The 14,662-nt window shown below is 38.0% G+C and overlaps 1 protein-coding gene across 5 annotated transcripts in view; it reads right to left on the reverse strand.

Annotated features, from left to right (window-relative positions):
* Positions 1–2,779: 2,779 nt before the first annotated feature.
* The window catches only part of PKHD1L1 (PKHD1 like 1), a 192,827-nt gene continuing 180,944 nt past the window's right edge, over positions 2,780–14,662 (reverse strand). For 2 of the 5 annotated variants that reach the window (XM_049854574.1, XM_049854576.1), the window contains 6 exons: positions 11,207–11,358; positions 10,643–10,789; positions 10,141–10,294; positions 6,524–6,750; positions 4,016–4,124; positions 2,876–2,903 (listed from right to left, as the gene is read on the reverse strand). In XM_049854574.1, the coding sequence (XP_049710531.1) occupies positions 4,026–4,124; positions 6,524–6,750; positions 10,141–10,294; positions 10,643–10,789; positions 11,207–11,358 (779 nt within the window). In that variant the 3' untranslated portion in view covers positions 2,876–2,903; positions 4,016–4,025. Of the gene's footprint in view, positions 2,904–4,015; positions 4,125–6,523; positions 6,751–10,140; positions 10,295–10,642; positions 10,790–11,206; positions 11,359–14,662 lie in introns of all 5 variants that reach the window. The other 3 variants (XM_049854575.1, XM_049854578.1, XM_049854577.1) reach the window with 3 other exon arrangements.

The following is a 14,662-nucleotide window of genomic DNA, read 5'->3' on the forward strand; positions in this document are numbered from 1 at the left end:
TTCATTCATCCAATAAACAATGAATAAGCATCTACTTGTGCCAGACATTTTGTTAGATGATGGGAAAAATGCTGAGTCAGGGTCACAACCCCTACCCTCAAGGAGTTTGCTATTCAGTGGTTTTTCAGCCACCATACCTTCTGCTTGGAACACCGTTCCTTGGCTAAACTCATGCTTTATTCTTCAACACTCATCTCCCTCTGAAAGCTGTCCCTCATCCATCCCCAACCTCACAGAATGCCTCCCTTCCCTCACCCCCATCTTCTATGCCCCTCTAGCACCTACATCTCTCTCTCTCATATAGCATACTGTTTTGAAATTATCTGTTTTTACTACCATTTCCCTAACTACACTGCAAACTCCTGGAGGATAGTCACAGCATCTTATGCCGTGAGGTCTTCTCACTCACTAACGGATGAATGCCTGGTGCTTAATGCATTGCCATCAAGTCAATTCCGACTCATAGTGTCCCTATATGACAGAACAGAACTGCCCAATAGGGTTTCCAAGGCTGTAATCTTTAGGGGAGCAGACTGCCACATCTTTCTCTTATGGGGGAGCTGGTGGGCTTGAACTGCCAATCTTTCAGTTAGCAGCCAAGTGCTTTAACCACTGTGCAACCAAGGTTCTTCACCTGGTACTTAGCAAATGCTAAATAAATGTTTGCTCAACTGAACAAAATGCTAAATATATACAAAGATATTTTTATAATATTGATATATTTCTTATATTTTTATAATATTTTACTAATGAGTAAGTTTTCTAATATTTCATTTAAACAAGTCTAACAATGGCCTGGAATGAAATACTAGGAAATGGTTTAAAGGAGTCAAAGGCATGGGCTTTGTTGAATTCTCTCAGTTGTTCCAAATTCTTGCTGAGTATCACTTTGGGTATCACTTACTAGAGGGTAACTTTTGTGAGTACCAACTCCACTTGCTCTGGACATGGATAGAATGAAGCATTCCCTTTAGAATTTTCTTCTTATTTTATTTTGGTTTAAGTGAAAGTTTACAGTTGACATTAGTTTCTCATACAAAAATTTATGCACACATTGTTATGTGACCCAGTTGCTCTCCGTATAATGTGACAGTATGCTCCTCCTTTCTGCCCTGTATTTCCCATGTCCATTCCTTTAGAATATTCTGAGTAAAATTTACAATTTTCATAATATGAGATCTTGGTTAACTTGTTGTTAGCTGCTGTCAAGTTGGTTCTGACTCATAGCAACCGAACAAAACATTGCCTGGTCCTGTGCCATCCTCAAAATCCTTGTTATGCTTGAGCCCATTGTTGCAGCCATTATGTCAACCCACCTTGTTAAGGGTCTTCCTCTTTTTCACTCACCCTCTACCAAGCATGAGGTCCTTCTCCAGAGTCTGGTCCTTCCTGAAACCATGTCCAAATTATGTGAGACAAAGTCTTGTCATCCTTGCTTCTAAAGAGCATTCTAGTTGTACTTCTTCCAAGACAGATTTGTTCATTCTTCTGGCAGTCCATGGTATATTCAATATTCTTTGCTGACACTATAATTCAAAGGCATCAATTCTTCTTTTGTCTTCTTTATTCATTGTCCAGCTTTCGCATGCATAGGAGGTGACTGAAAACACCTTGGGTTTTGGTGGGTTTTCTTCAGTTTGTTTGGGTTAGGTGCACCTTAGTCCTTAATGTGGTATCTTTGCTTTTCTAACACTTTAAAGAGGTCTTTTGCAGCAGATTTGCCCAATGCAATGTGTCATTTGATTTCTTGACTGCTGCTTACATAAGCATTGATTGTGGATCCAAGTAAAATGACATCCTTGACAACTTAATCTTTCTCCGTTTACCATGATGTTGGTTATTGGTCCAGTTGTGAGGATTTTTTTTTTTTTTCATGTTAAAGTTATGTTAAAGTTAATTTAGCTACATTCTTCTGTGGCTTTTTTGCATTCCACAGTTTTATCCTCTTGAAAGTAAGTATCTGTTGGTTCAGGTTGGGGGAGGTTACACTCTTAGTAGTGGCAGTTTTGGATGGGAAAGAAGGATAAGCAGAGAAGGAGTCTGGACTTGTTCCAATAAACAGTCTGTCCCAGGGACACTAAGAAATCTCTTCTTAGAAGACTGGCTAGAGTTTGGTAATCTCAGAAATACTGGTCAGTCCAGAATTCCTAGGATAACTGTGGATATGACAAACAGCAACACAGTCTGAGAAAGGTCTAAAACAATCTCTTCAAAACCCTTAGGAATGAGAATAGCTTAAAACTAGTCGTCATCAAGTTGATCCTGACTCTTACCAACCCTATAGGACACAGTAGAACTGCCCCACAGGGTTTTCAAGGCTGAAAGTTCTATGGAAGCAGATTGCCACATCTTTCTCCTGCAGGGCGGCTGATGGGTTTGAACCATCGACCTTTTGGTTAGCAGCTAGGCACTTATCCACTGCACTACAAGGGCTCCTTTTAGAATAGCTTAGCTCTTTGGAAATTAGAGCTTCATAAATTGTTAGAGAAAATCACAGTCCCCCAGTATATACAAAATTTCAAAATACTTGAAATCTCATCTGAAGAGGTTAAGTCAAAACTAGACAAGCTTTTTTTTTTTTTAACTCTTTGATGTCGTCTATAATTTGTTGAAATAATAACTTGGAAGTGGCATATCTGTTTCTCGATCAGAGATTTCTGAAAGTTTTTAGAAATGAAATAAGAACATACAAATATAAGGAATCAAAAGAAATTTATATTTTTGAAGAAATTTGATTTTCATGATTAAAAGTTAATTAGTACATTGTATATATTATACAAATATTTTTAATATATTTTCTTGAATGGACTTTTTCTGCACTGTGCAACAAAATAGCTAATAAACAAGCAGTTCTTGTATTTTTGTTTCCAGCATATTCTTCAGAAAAGCACTATAATTACTTCCTGAAAAAGAAAAACAAAAATAAATAATTTTTTTATTAGTTATAACATATAGTGTGATTTAAGATATGTTTTATTAAGTTTAACTTTCCTAATATTACATGGCATGATTAACAGGGCAAAATTAATATCTAAAAATTAATATTTCTAAGTTCACCAATTTAATATTGGAATCAGTATTGCATTTTTTGTGGAAATGTGAAAGAGACAATAGTAGTGCTTATACATTTTTTATATTTTCCACATTTAACTTTTGTCATTTTATTTAGTGAAACTTCATGATTCTTTTAAAAGTAAAATATTAATTCAGAATGCAAAGTTATAAAAGAACTCAGCATTTCAATTCAGTAATATGTTTAATGAAACATATGATTACAGGCAGTCCCCAAGTAACGAACATCTGACTTATGTACAACCCCTAGTTATGAACCAAACCCAATAAAGCCTATTATATTAAAAATTTGAGGTACATACAACAGTTCATGATAACGAATGGGCGCTACCTTTCGACGTGCATCAGAATATTGTTATTATGTTAAAGATGTTTCAGCGTATCTGGAAATGCTCCTTTAATGCTTTTTATGCATAGAAAGGTATACTATATGCTGTACACTAAGACAACCATTTGACTGAGGTTAGATACGAACCATACCTAATTGCTCCAACTTATGTACAAATTTGACTTAAAGGTAGATTTAGGGATGGAACTTGTTCATAATCTGAGGACTGCCTATAATAAAATCACCTTGTATCTTAATTAAAGAATGGTAGATTATTTACTAGCAAAGGATTTTATCTGCAAAAAGATTTGAAAAAACCCATGAACTATATCATTTATTAATAATTTGAAAACAATTTTCTGAATTTGGTAAAATACTGACATTGTTAGGAGTGAACAGGACAAAACTCAGTGAAGATAATTGGAAAGCAATGCATTAAAGAAGGAAACAAAATGTGTGTGTATGTATATATACATATGTTTGTGTGTGTATATATATGTATTACGTATACATAGATATATGTATATATTTCATCAACTAGACCTGTTTATTTTAATGCTTCTGAGAAGAAAAATTAAACTCATGTAAAACTGACATAAAAATATGGTCATGTACCTATTTTTTCTCAACTCTGAACCCACCCTTCTATATTCAGCTGTGAGAGGCCAGGGCTGGATCTCTGCAAATCACGCTTCTCCCTTGACAGCTGGCTCCCAGTTCGTTTCTGCCATTAGGAGGGAAGAAAAGATTTGCTCCTTCCTGTTTGAATGTTGTTTCTGAAACTCTAGCAGTTGGCTAAAGCCTCAAATTTATTTTGCCACTCCTGGAACCAACTTTATTGTGTCCTTTCACCTTGTTCTTATTTTGAATTTAAAGTTAAAATCTAGTTTTGACTTTATTATTTGAGATACTTCAGTATGCTTTTCAATTTTTACTCCACCTAAAATTCTAAATCCTATCAATATTTCTTTGGTGATGCTTTCATTTCATTGATCTGTCAGAAACCCTCCACTGTCTGCTCCCACATTAGATCGACTGCAAACTGATTACTATCTGCCAATCGAATTCTTTACAAGTTGCCTAAAATACTCTTAGGCAACATTTCCCTCTAAGTCAGGGGAGAGGACTTACCTGCTTTTAAAATTTAAAATCAATTAAAGCATATTTTTAACATCTTTAATATGTAATGCATGTGGTCTTCTAAGTTCTCACAGTTTAGTGGGGAAGATAGACTTGAATATATATAAGTTTAATACAAAACCCTGGTGGCATAGTGGTTAAGAGCTACGGCTGCTAACCAAAAAGTCTGCAGTTCGAATCCACCAGGTGCTCCTTGGAAACCCTATGGGGCAGTTCTACTCTGTCGTTTAGGGTTGCTATGAGTTGGAATCGACATGATGGCAACAGGCTTGATTTTTTGTTTTTTATGTTTAATACAAGCACACTACAGAAAGGGCTATAATAATAGTATAAATGAAGTGCAATTGGAGAACAGGGAGAGGAGAATTAAATGTATTGTAGGTGGGTAGAAGCTGGGAAACCTGGTGAAGGAGGTAATATTTGGGCAGGGACTAGAAGGATGCTCTGAGAGGTGGACTTGGTGAGCACAGGAAGATAGTTCAGACAAAGGGAACGTGGGAATGGGAAGATTCTTTTCTGGGAATGATTTTTTTTTTTTTTTAAGTTTGCAGTCCCGAAGACTGGTTTTAGGGCCTTTGATGTTGATTATATTTTTCATATGGTGAGGAATCTTAGAGGATTTGAGATTACTTAAAAAAAAAAAAAAAAAAAAAAAAAAAAAATTTTTTTTTTTTTTTATATGATCTGGTGGTACAGGAATCTAAATTTGGCAGCAGTATGGAGGATGGGCTGAATGTGAGGGAGTTTGGAAACAGGGAATTCAGGAACTGTTGTTAGAGGTCAAGCTAGAGGTGAGAAAGCTTTAAGTGAGACTTTACAGAAGGGACAGATATGAGACATCGTTGTTGGATATAGATGACATGAGCAGGGGAAGGCATGCGGAGTTTAAAGGAAAGGGAGACGTCTAAGAAGTTATCAAGAGGATGAGAAATACACATTGGCATTAATGAGATGGGATAGTAGGAGGAGAAGCACCTTTGGAAGGGGAAGTTGGAGAATTCTGTGCTTGAATATCTATAGCTGAAGATGCCTTTTTTCACATCTACTTTCTTCATTGCTCCTATCATGCTCCTGTTCTGGAGTTGTCTTCTCTTGCTCTCCAAATCTTAATCATTCTATATAGTTCCAAATTTAAAGTGCTGCTGCTCAGGTGACATTGACAGTCTTCTCTAATCATTCCAGCCCACAGGGACCTCTCCCTTCTATTCATCTCCCTAATATTCACTATTTCTGTCTGCCTACTACTTCTGGTATTAGCATCTTGATTTCCCCTTTGTGAAAACATACCTCCACCATTCTCAGCACCACACCTCCTTTGACCCAGGCCAGGAAAATACGGGTGCTGCATCCTTGTAGTTCCAGTGATTGGCTTAGGAAAGGGCATGTGACCCAAGCCAGGTCAATGACATAGTTCTGGAATTTTTACTGAAACACTTGAGAAAGAGGTTTGCTCATTCTCCCATAGCTGCTAGGCTGGTAGAACATAAACCTGAAGGTGCTGGTGGCTACCTCTGCTTTGAGGGTGAAGGTGGGTGGGGAGTGGAGAGTCAGCCTGGGTCTGAAGCTAATAGGAGAATAGAATCAAGAGAGAGACAGAGATACAGGTTCTAGATGATTTTGTCTGAGCTCTTAGATCTAGCTGTGGCAGAAACCAGACTATTTTTGGACTTCACAGTTAAGTGAGCTCATTTTACTGCCTAAGCCAATTTGAGCTGAGCTTCTGCCCCCTGCAACTGAGAGTCCTGACATTACCAGCACTTCTCATCCTGCACGTTCTTAGATACCCCTGCAGTGTGAGTAACATTTCCTGCAGGGTTGTGTTATCCTCACCATTGAAGCTGTTACTTCCCCAGTGCCTGAAACTGGGTCTTTGTGAACCTAGTAGTGCCATGCACAAGTGCTGTACAGAAAGTATATACTTAGTAAACATTTACTGGTACCTCAGTATGTGGAGACAAGCATAAAAAAATAAATGGTACTTACATTCAAAATCAAAACTGTCGCCACAAATATTTCCAAGAGCAGCATTCTACCTATGAGACAGCTAATTACTACAGTCAGATAGGCAGCCGGACCCCTAGGTGATGCTTTGCTATTGCTGCTGCTGCTACTACTGCCGCTGCCAGAGATGGACTGCACTGGTAGGCTGAGCGTACTTGACTCCACCCGAGTGACATTATCCAGTATAAATTCAATCTTATAGCTCTTTCCTAGAAAAAAAAAAAAATCATCATCATAGTGTTTGACTAGCGTTTTCTGTTTGTTTCCATACAGTTCCAATCTGGTTTTCATTAACTTAAGAATACTGTATAATTCCTAAAGAATTATTTTTGGAAATTGAGTTGAGCGAATTCATTAGTATAAATAAGTGTAGAAGAGAGTGTCAGAGTTAGAGAAGCTCAAACTGCCCACCAACTATGGGCAGTGGGAACTTGGGTAGATTTTCTTTCTGCAGCATCAGTGCCTACCTCGTAGAGAGGTTCTTGCCTAACATCCAGGGCTGGTGACAAGCTGTTTTAAAAAAGGGTCAATAGGGGAGGGAAAGGAGGGCACTGAATCTCAGTTTCATCCCTGCAGCCCTGGCCCAAGAGTCTAGAAACTTCAGTCTCAGCTGGGGCTGGTGAGGATAGAGACTGAACACCACTGTTACCCTAGCCAGGTCAATTAAAGAGCCTTGGGACTTTCACAGGAAGGATCAGGAAAGACGTGCTTCTTCTGTTGTAGTTGCTCAGCTGGGAGAAGGTAAATCTGAAGGTGACAAGTTCTATACTGAATTCTGGGGAAGCAAGACATGCATATGAGTGGTAGCTCCCAGACTCTGGGCATGCAGGGCTCTCAGCACAATGATAACAACAGCGGTAACATAAACTACCACAGAAAGTAGTATAGGCAGGCTGGTAGGAGCTCGATGGCAGTGACTGGAATCAAGGAGCTTCTTGGCTCCTACCTGCGGAGGGAGTTGTTGGTACTGTGCACAGATAGAAAGGGAAACGTGTGAACGCTGCTGAAAATTTACTTGGGACCATGAGAACTTGGGAGTGGGGCTTGAGGTTGAAGACTTGATGTTAATATTTTTCTTTTCCCCAACTTTTTATTAAAAAAATTTGGGGGGAACACACAGAAGAGCTGAAAGAATATTACAACAAACATCTGTATGCCATCCACTTAGATTCAATAATTTGTAACCATTTTCCACATTTGCTTTAAGCCAGATGCTATTTTTTGTGTTGCAAGATTGTGACCCTTTCTTTTTTCTTATCTCAGGTAGACGAGCCCGGAGAAGCACTTGTTATATAGGTTTAGAGTGTGAAAGATAAAGATCTCATCCAAACATTTTTTAATCCACATATTAAACCTTCTCACGCTTTTGTATATGAGATAACTAACATCTTTTCACTTGACATAATTTCTCCTGGGACCACTGCTATTGTTAATAATAGTTACAACACAGAGCAGACTTTGTAACACTTGTACGACCTTGAATGCTTTACTCCCATGTTTTTCCTATTACTTTAAAAAAAATAATTTCTTTTTGTGTTCTTTTTTTTTTTTTAAGGAGAGAATATAATTACATCTTGACCACATTGTGTTTTCACAAACAATAACAATGCATTTCTGTAACTTTCAAGACAGATGGGCATTGTGCTATCATATTTTATGCCACTTTTATAATTCATGACAATGGTGTGTTTTAGGTCTTTTCCTGTTAAAGTTAAAAAAATTTCTGAATTTGTGTGGCAGGTATCCTTTTTTTCTTAATGTGTAAAGAATTTAGTTTTTTGTTTTGTTTTTTCCCTGCAATATCGTGAAGAAGTCCAATATAGTCTCATGAGAGGCTAGTCAGAGGGAAGAGAGTTGAAGAACCCAGCCAAAATCCAGAATCAATAGTCAGAGATATTGCCCTAGTCAAGCCATCCCAGACAGCTGCAGACATTAGAAATTCCTCAGCTGATGCCCCAGACATCACCAAGCAGAGATGAGCCAAATCCTTGATCCACCGAATTATGAGCAAATAAAATGATTATTGCTTTAGGCCATTAATTTTTGGACTGGTTTGGCATGTATCGATAGAAAATGAAGCAAATATTGAACATCACATGGATTGCTAGACAAACATGTCCTAAATGTTACCATTCATTAGTAACACTATTTTTATCCAGGTTGGTCAAAGATGCCGTTTCAGCTGTTTACTTCCTTCTCTCACCCCTTTCTTATCTAATTTTCACATCCCTATTTTCTGTGTTACAAACCACAACCCATAGCTCCTCCACCCAGGTGGCCAGCAATAATTGCCTCACTTTCCATAAGAGGACTCCAGTCCTGCTACTATGTAGGCTGACTGTTAAAGGGTTGGCTCTGCCTTTAAACAGCAAGCATACAGGATACCCTAGATATCTATTCTAGACCACAACATTGAACTCATTGTCGTTTGATTATTATCAAACACATTGAGACATTCTACTCAGAAGGCAGGCCCAACATATGTGGTGTAGGACATCACCAAAGTATGAGGAAACAAAAAGTAAAGAAAAAAATTCTTTTGCAGTGATTTTAATTTTTTGATGGTTATTATGGAAAAAATCAGACCACTGTTACAATTTCTTTGACTGATTTTAGTCTTTATTGTTGCTTTTATACTGATTTTGTGTGTGTGTGTATGCGTATGTGTGTGTCTGAGAGGAGAGATCAGTGGTAAGAAGTAGGGAGTGTCATTACATACACCTTTTCAGATTTGTCAGTGGATCTAAAGGTACTAAATGGGCCCCAGTTTGAAGGAAACAGAATAATGGAAGCCTGCCTCAGGGATAGGGTAGTTTATCCATTTCATTCTTTTAGATACTCTACAGTCTATCACCAGTAGAGATCTATTTTTTGGATACCTCACTTTGGCCCCAGTAGTAAGGTTTTTAGTAATTGGAGTTATGCCATTAACCCATATAGAGGAAATAGAAGAAACATCACTGTGAAAGTTATAGCTGTATTTACTGTAATGATGTTGAAGATATTACTTAGTACAAATTCATTGGGTACATTTTATGAGAACTCAGAGGAGATATTTTTTTCTGATCTCAGAACAAGTTATAATTCTTCATAGAAACCAGTTTGTTTACTTGATGGATATTGTAAATCATGGTAATATTCATGTCTTCTCCTTGGGAAAGACCAGAGCCAATTTTCCAGCCCAACTCTGAACCTCATGGGACATTAAAGCTATATGCACCTACCTTGTCCTTTCTTTCCTTGATTTTGAAAATTCATATATTAATTTTTCTTATTATAAATTTAATATATACTTAGTAAGAAAATTTAGAAAAACACACAAATAGAAAAAAAGAAAATGTAAATCATGATATAATTTGGATATATATGTATACTTAAATTATCTATCTTAATTTCCTTATTATTTTAATTTCTACTCTGTTTTGCTTGTCAAATATAATTTTGTAAGCTAGACTAAACATTTCCTGAAACAGAGTATAGCGTTCTGATTTCTATAATTTATTGGCTAGAGTATCATAGCATGCTTTGTTCATTCAAAGTACACTATAACTGTCCCAATTTATGGGTATACATGTGAGGATGAAAAAGAGTGCACTCACCATTTCTAAGAAGAGTCAGGTCTGTGTAGTTGGCCCAACAGCTGCTAAATGGAATTGTTGTGTTTCCACTAAGACCACTGATTTGGTTATTACTGGAGTCCTTTAGTATGGCCTTCAAAGTAAGTGATGTAATCCCAACTGATACACAATTACCCTAAAGGGGGAAAAAAAAAAAAGTAGAGAAATACAACAATTGACCTGTTACCCTTTTTTTTTAAGACATAAAACATTTTATTTTAAAAAATGCCTTCATTATAAATCTAAAATCTAAGGGAGCTCCCTTTTCCCATCCAAAGAATTCATAAATATGAGCAACAGAACAAATTCATTTAAAAAGAACATGATTTGTTGAAAGATGCTAGCCACTTGCATTAGTCCAACTTCTCTGAGAGGCAGTGTAATCTGCAGGTAGGAAGAATATCAAGATTAATAAAGTTGACTCACTGTCTAAAATCTATAGCTTAACTCCTTCAGTTAAATAAGGCTCTGAATTATGACTTACATCAGAATCTACTGCCTTTACTGAAGGCTGCTGGGAAAATGGCTGTCCTGGCTGTGCTGTCACTGGCTGAGCGATCACTGAGAGGGAGAACACAAAGGCCACGTGATGAACAGGAAATGCAGACCTTTCAATTGGTTGGGCAGTCACCTGTAAACGGACACGAATAATGAAGGGGTTTTCATGTCATAAATTGCAGCCAGCAGATAATGCATTTTAGCCAGGCTAAGTTTTTTTTAAGTATAATAGTCATTGTTTATTAAAAAATATGTTCAGTATGTAAAATTAATATTATTATGATGTTTCCTCTAGAGAATTCATGAAGCGCTGTTACAAATATTCAAAGCAAAGCACTTTTTGTACCAATAAACAATTTTTTTAAATATATGCGCCTTTTTCTGGTTAGTCTATTATCTTCCTAAAGATTCCATAAAAAATAGCCAATGGTAAATTAGAAATAGATGCTCTCTACACTAGTGTCTTGAAATAGCAAAAGAAAGTTAAAATAAGAAAAAAGCAACAATTTTTAAAAGAGCTCAGATGATTTTTCTAGCTGCATTTTCTTACCTTATTCCAACCAGAATCACTTGGGCTAGGGATAGGATTAGTAATAGACATGGAAGAGATATTAAATCCAAGGACAGTACTGATTTTTCCTAAGATCACAGCTTGTCCAAGAGAATCAGCGACTTCCTGGAGTTCAGATAATTGCATCTGATCTATGGGGAAACAATATTATGACATAGGGATTATCAGAATATAGAATTGTGAGAACATGTGAGTTTTTCTCTTTAGTTTTGTTTGCTCCATACATATTATAGAATTCTATGGCTTTCTAACTGTACCCTGAGCTAAACATGATAAAGTCCTATTAATGAGGCTGGGAAAATGAAGAACTCAATATATTTTTAAGCTGGAATTAAAAAAAAAAAAAGATATAAGAAAATTGTGGGAAAAATACATGTCTGAATTTAACACTTTCTCACATCACTCTGTTTAGAAGTGAAGCACTGTCATGTATGTCTATCATTACATATGATTTTTTTTTTTTAAAGTTTGATTTTGGAGTGGAAGAATAATCAGTATCCATTGAATTGGCAGTATGTATATAAGAAAAATTTTTTTTTTTTAATATTAACAGGATGATAAAGTTGCCATTAAATTACTAACAAAACGTTACTTGCTCTGGACATTTGACAGTTTTCAAGGTTAGTCCTAAAGCTGTATATAGTTTCTGTTCTCTTTTCCTAGTTTGTCAGGTCTGAGACCTTCCTATAGTGCTCTTTAGCTTATGAACTGGCACTTCCATTCACTATATTCCGTTGTCAGAAACTTGACACTTTTCCTTTATCCGTTCTTCTACTTCACCTGTCCTCAACATCCTATCTAATCATTTACCAATTTATAAATCTCTCTGTTCCCCTGCTATAACCCTTGTCAATGCCATCATCACTGAAGTTACTAAACAAGCTTCTGAACTAATTATATCCATTCTCATCCCTTTCCACTCCATTTCAGACACTGTAGTCAGAGTAATCTTTTAAAAAACAATTATAACCAGAATATCATTTTGGTGTACGGTAACTCATTGTCATCGAGTTGATTGCAACTCATAGCGACCCTATAGGACATAGTAGAACTGCCCCATGGGGTTTCTAAGGAGCGCCTGGTGGATTTGAACTGCTGACCTTTTGGTTAGCAGCCATAGCTCTTAACCACTATGCCACCAGGGCTTCCTGGTGTATGGTAGGCCTTGCTAATCCTTCACTTTTGGATATCCTGCACTTTCTGCATCAAGAGTCATGTCTTGAGGACTCAGGTCATTAAAGTCTTCCATTAAAGCTAAGCCATGAAGCTTACTGTGTCCAGGAAGGAGGAGGCGATACCTTTGGGCAGTGAGTCTCACATGACACTTAAAAAACTGCAGTCCTGGGGAATTTCAGTCCCCAGTTTAAAAGGTCTTTTTTGGATGACTCAGCCTCTTTTGGATAAATGCTCAGCCTTTCAGATTTCCATTACTCCCTCCATGACACTTCTCTCCAAGATAGCTTCTCAGGTAGTGGCAGGTCAAAAGTGCTTCATGCCCATGTAATACTACTACCATTTTGTCCTCACTGGCTTTTGTACAGAGTGGCAGATCTGATCCGGTCTTTACTGTAAACAGGTTCTCTCTCTCCGAATGACATGGGAAGATATCCATTTCTGCTAACTGCCACCTAGAAACTAAAGACCTTAACTTGAAGGTCTCTTACTCCTGACCTGAGGGCTCTGCCTGTTCAGAAGTCTCCTCAGCTCTTGTGATCCCTTTCTAAGATATTCTGGAACTTATGGGTACCCTAACACTATGTGAAGTCTATGGGGTACCCTGCACGCACATCATTCTTGCCACTGTGTGATAACTGTCCCATGCTTTCCTGAGGGCTAGGAACCCTATCCCAGTCTATGTCTGCAAAATATGCCATTAGCCTGCCCTCACACACTGTCCCTGTCCTACACCTAACTAGATAAATCTGACTAGCAAATTAAAACTGCATTAAGAGGATAGGGGTGGGAGAGGTTGAGTGTGAGGAAATTTAGATCATATATGAGAAATAAACCACAGTTTCTTTTGGACATCTAAGTGACTAGTATGGTAAATTTTGGACCCTGCTACATTTAAGGAGCCCTGGTGACACAATGGTTAAGAGCTACAGTTGCTAACCAAAAGGTCAGCAGTTCAAATCCACCAGCTGCTTCTTGGAAAACCTATGGGGCAGTTCTACTTTGTCCTATTTAAAGTCTTGCCAGGAATTTCTAAGAGTCATTGAGGAGGCTAAGTTATGTTGAGTCCAAAGACCTCCTGTAAGTACAAGGAAGTACAGGACTGATAAAGGAAAATAAACTATGAAGTTGGGCAGAGAACATTGTGAGAGGTCCGGTTGCAACACAAGCCTATGTTTCTTGCTTCCTTGAACAAAAAACTGATCAGTACGGCCTCCATTCATGCAAGTCTTTCCACAGGCTTATCTCCTCAAGGGACAAAACTTCTTTTCTCCCCCATCTAACTGACAGAATTCCAGAATGGGAAAGTGGGGGTGCACAGGGTTAACGCTTTAAGAAAAATCTCCTGGCGACATAACCGATGACCCTCTAGTGGTAGAAGATGACAACTTCACCCAATATCCAGGTTTACACATAAGGGAAAGCAAAACAACCAAAAAAAAAAAAAAAAACCCAAGACAAAACCTGTTGTTATCAAGCTGAATTCCAACCTACAGTGACCGATAGCACACAGTAGAACTGCCCCATAGGATTTCCAAGGCTGTAATCTTTACAGAAGTCAACTGACACATCTTTCTCCTGTGAAGCGGCTGGTGGGTTTGAACCTTCAACCTTTCAATTAGCAGCCAAGTGCTTAACCACTGCACCACCAGGGCTCCTTCATATAAGAGAGCCCGGGGGTTTAATGGAAAAGGTACTGGACAGAGATAGGGCAGATTTTCACTTCCGTGGAGTCTAAAGTTCATACAACGTTGGATACTCTCTTTAAGAAAAACAACACAAAAACATCTTGCTTTTATAGCAACATTCAGTGATTTGACATTTTTAGAACCCCTCCCAGGGCTTTAAAAAGTGAAGCCCCTCCCAGAACATGTAAAGGCGAGGGCACCTGAAGCTTAGGTTTCATTAGCAGGACAGTAAATCTTACTCTGACAGAGACCTAGGTCTCGTCTTCTTGGAGAGGGGTACACTTAGCTGAAAGTAAATGTGAGAATCTTGACCATGGGAGATAACGGCATGGTTGGAAGTCAGCAGTTGGGGATGCTGTTGCAAGCCAGAAGGTGAGGAAGGTTCAGTTGTACCTCAAGACATGCTCATGCAGAGCAGAGGACCCACCCTGAAGGCAACAGGACAGTATGTGGCCCTGAGGTCTGGAAAGCCCCTTGGTATCTACATGCGACCTTGACAGGAGTAAATGGAGAGCTAGAATCTGAATGGTTGAACATTTACCCAAATACCCAAACCAAGTCATCCTAGGGAAAT

This window comes from Elephas maximus, chromosome 15, assembly GCF_024166365.1.
Source record: "Elephas maximus indicus isolate mEleMax1 chromosome 15, mEleMax1 primary haplotype, whole genome shotgun sequence".
In the NCBI taxonomy this organism is placed as follows: domain Eukaryota; kingdom Metazoa; phylum Chordata; class Mammalia; order Proboscidea; family Elephantidae; genus Elephas; species Elephas maximus.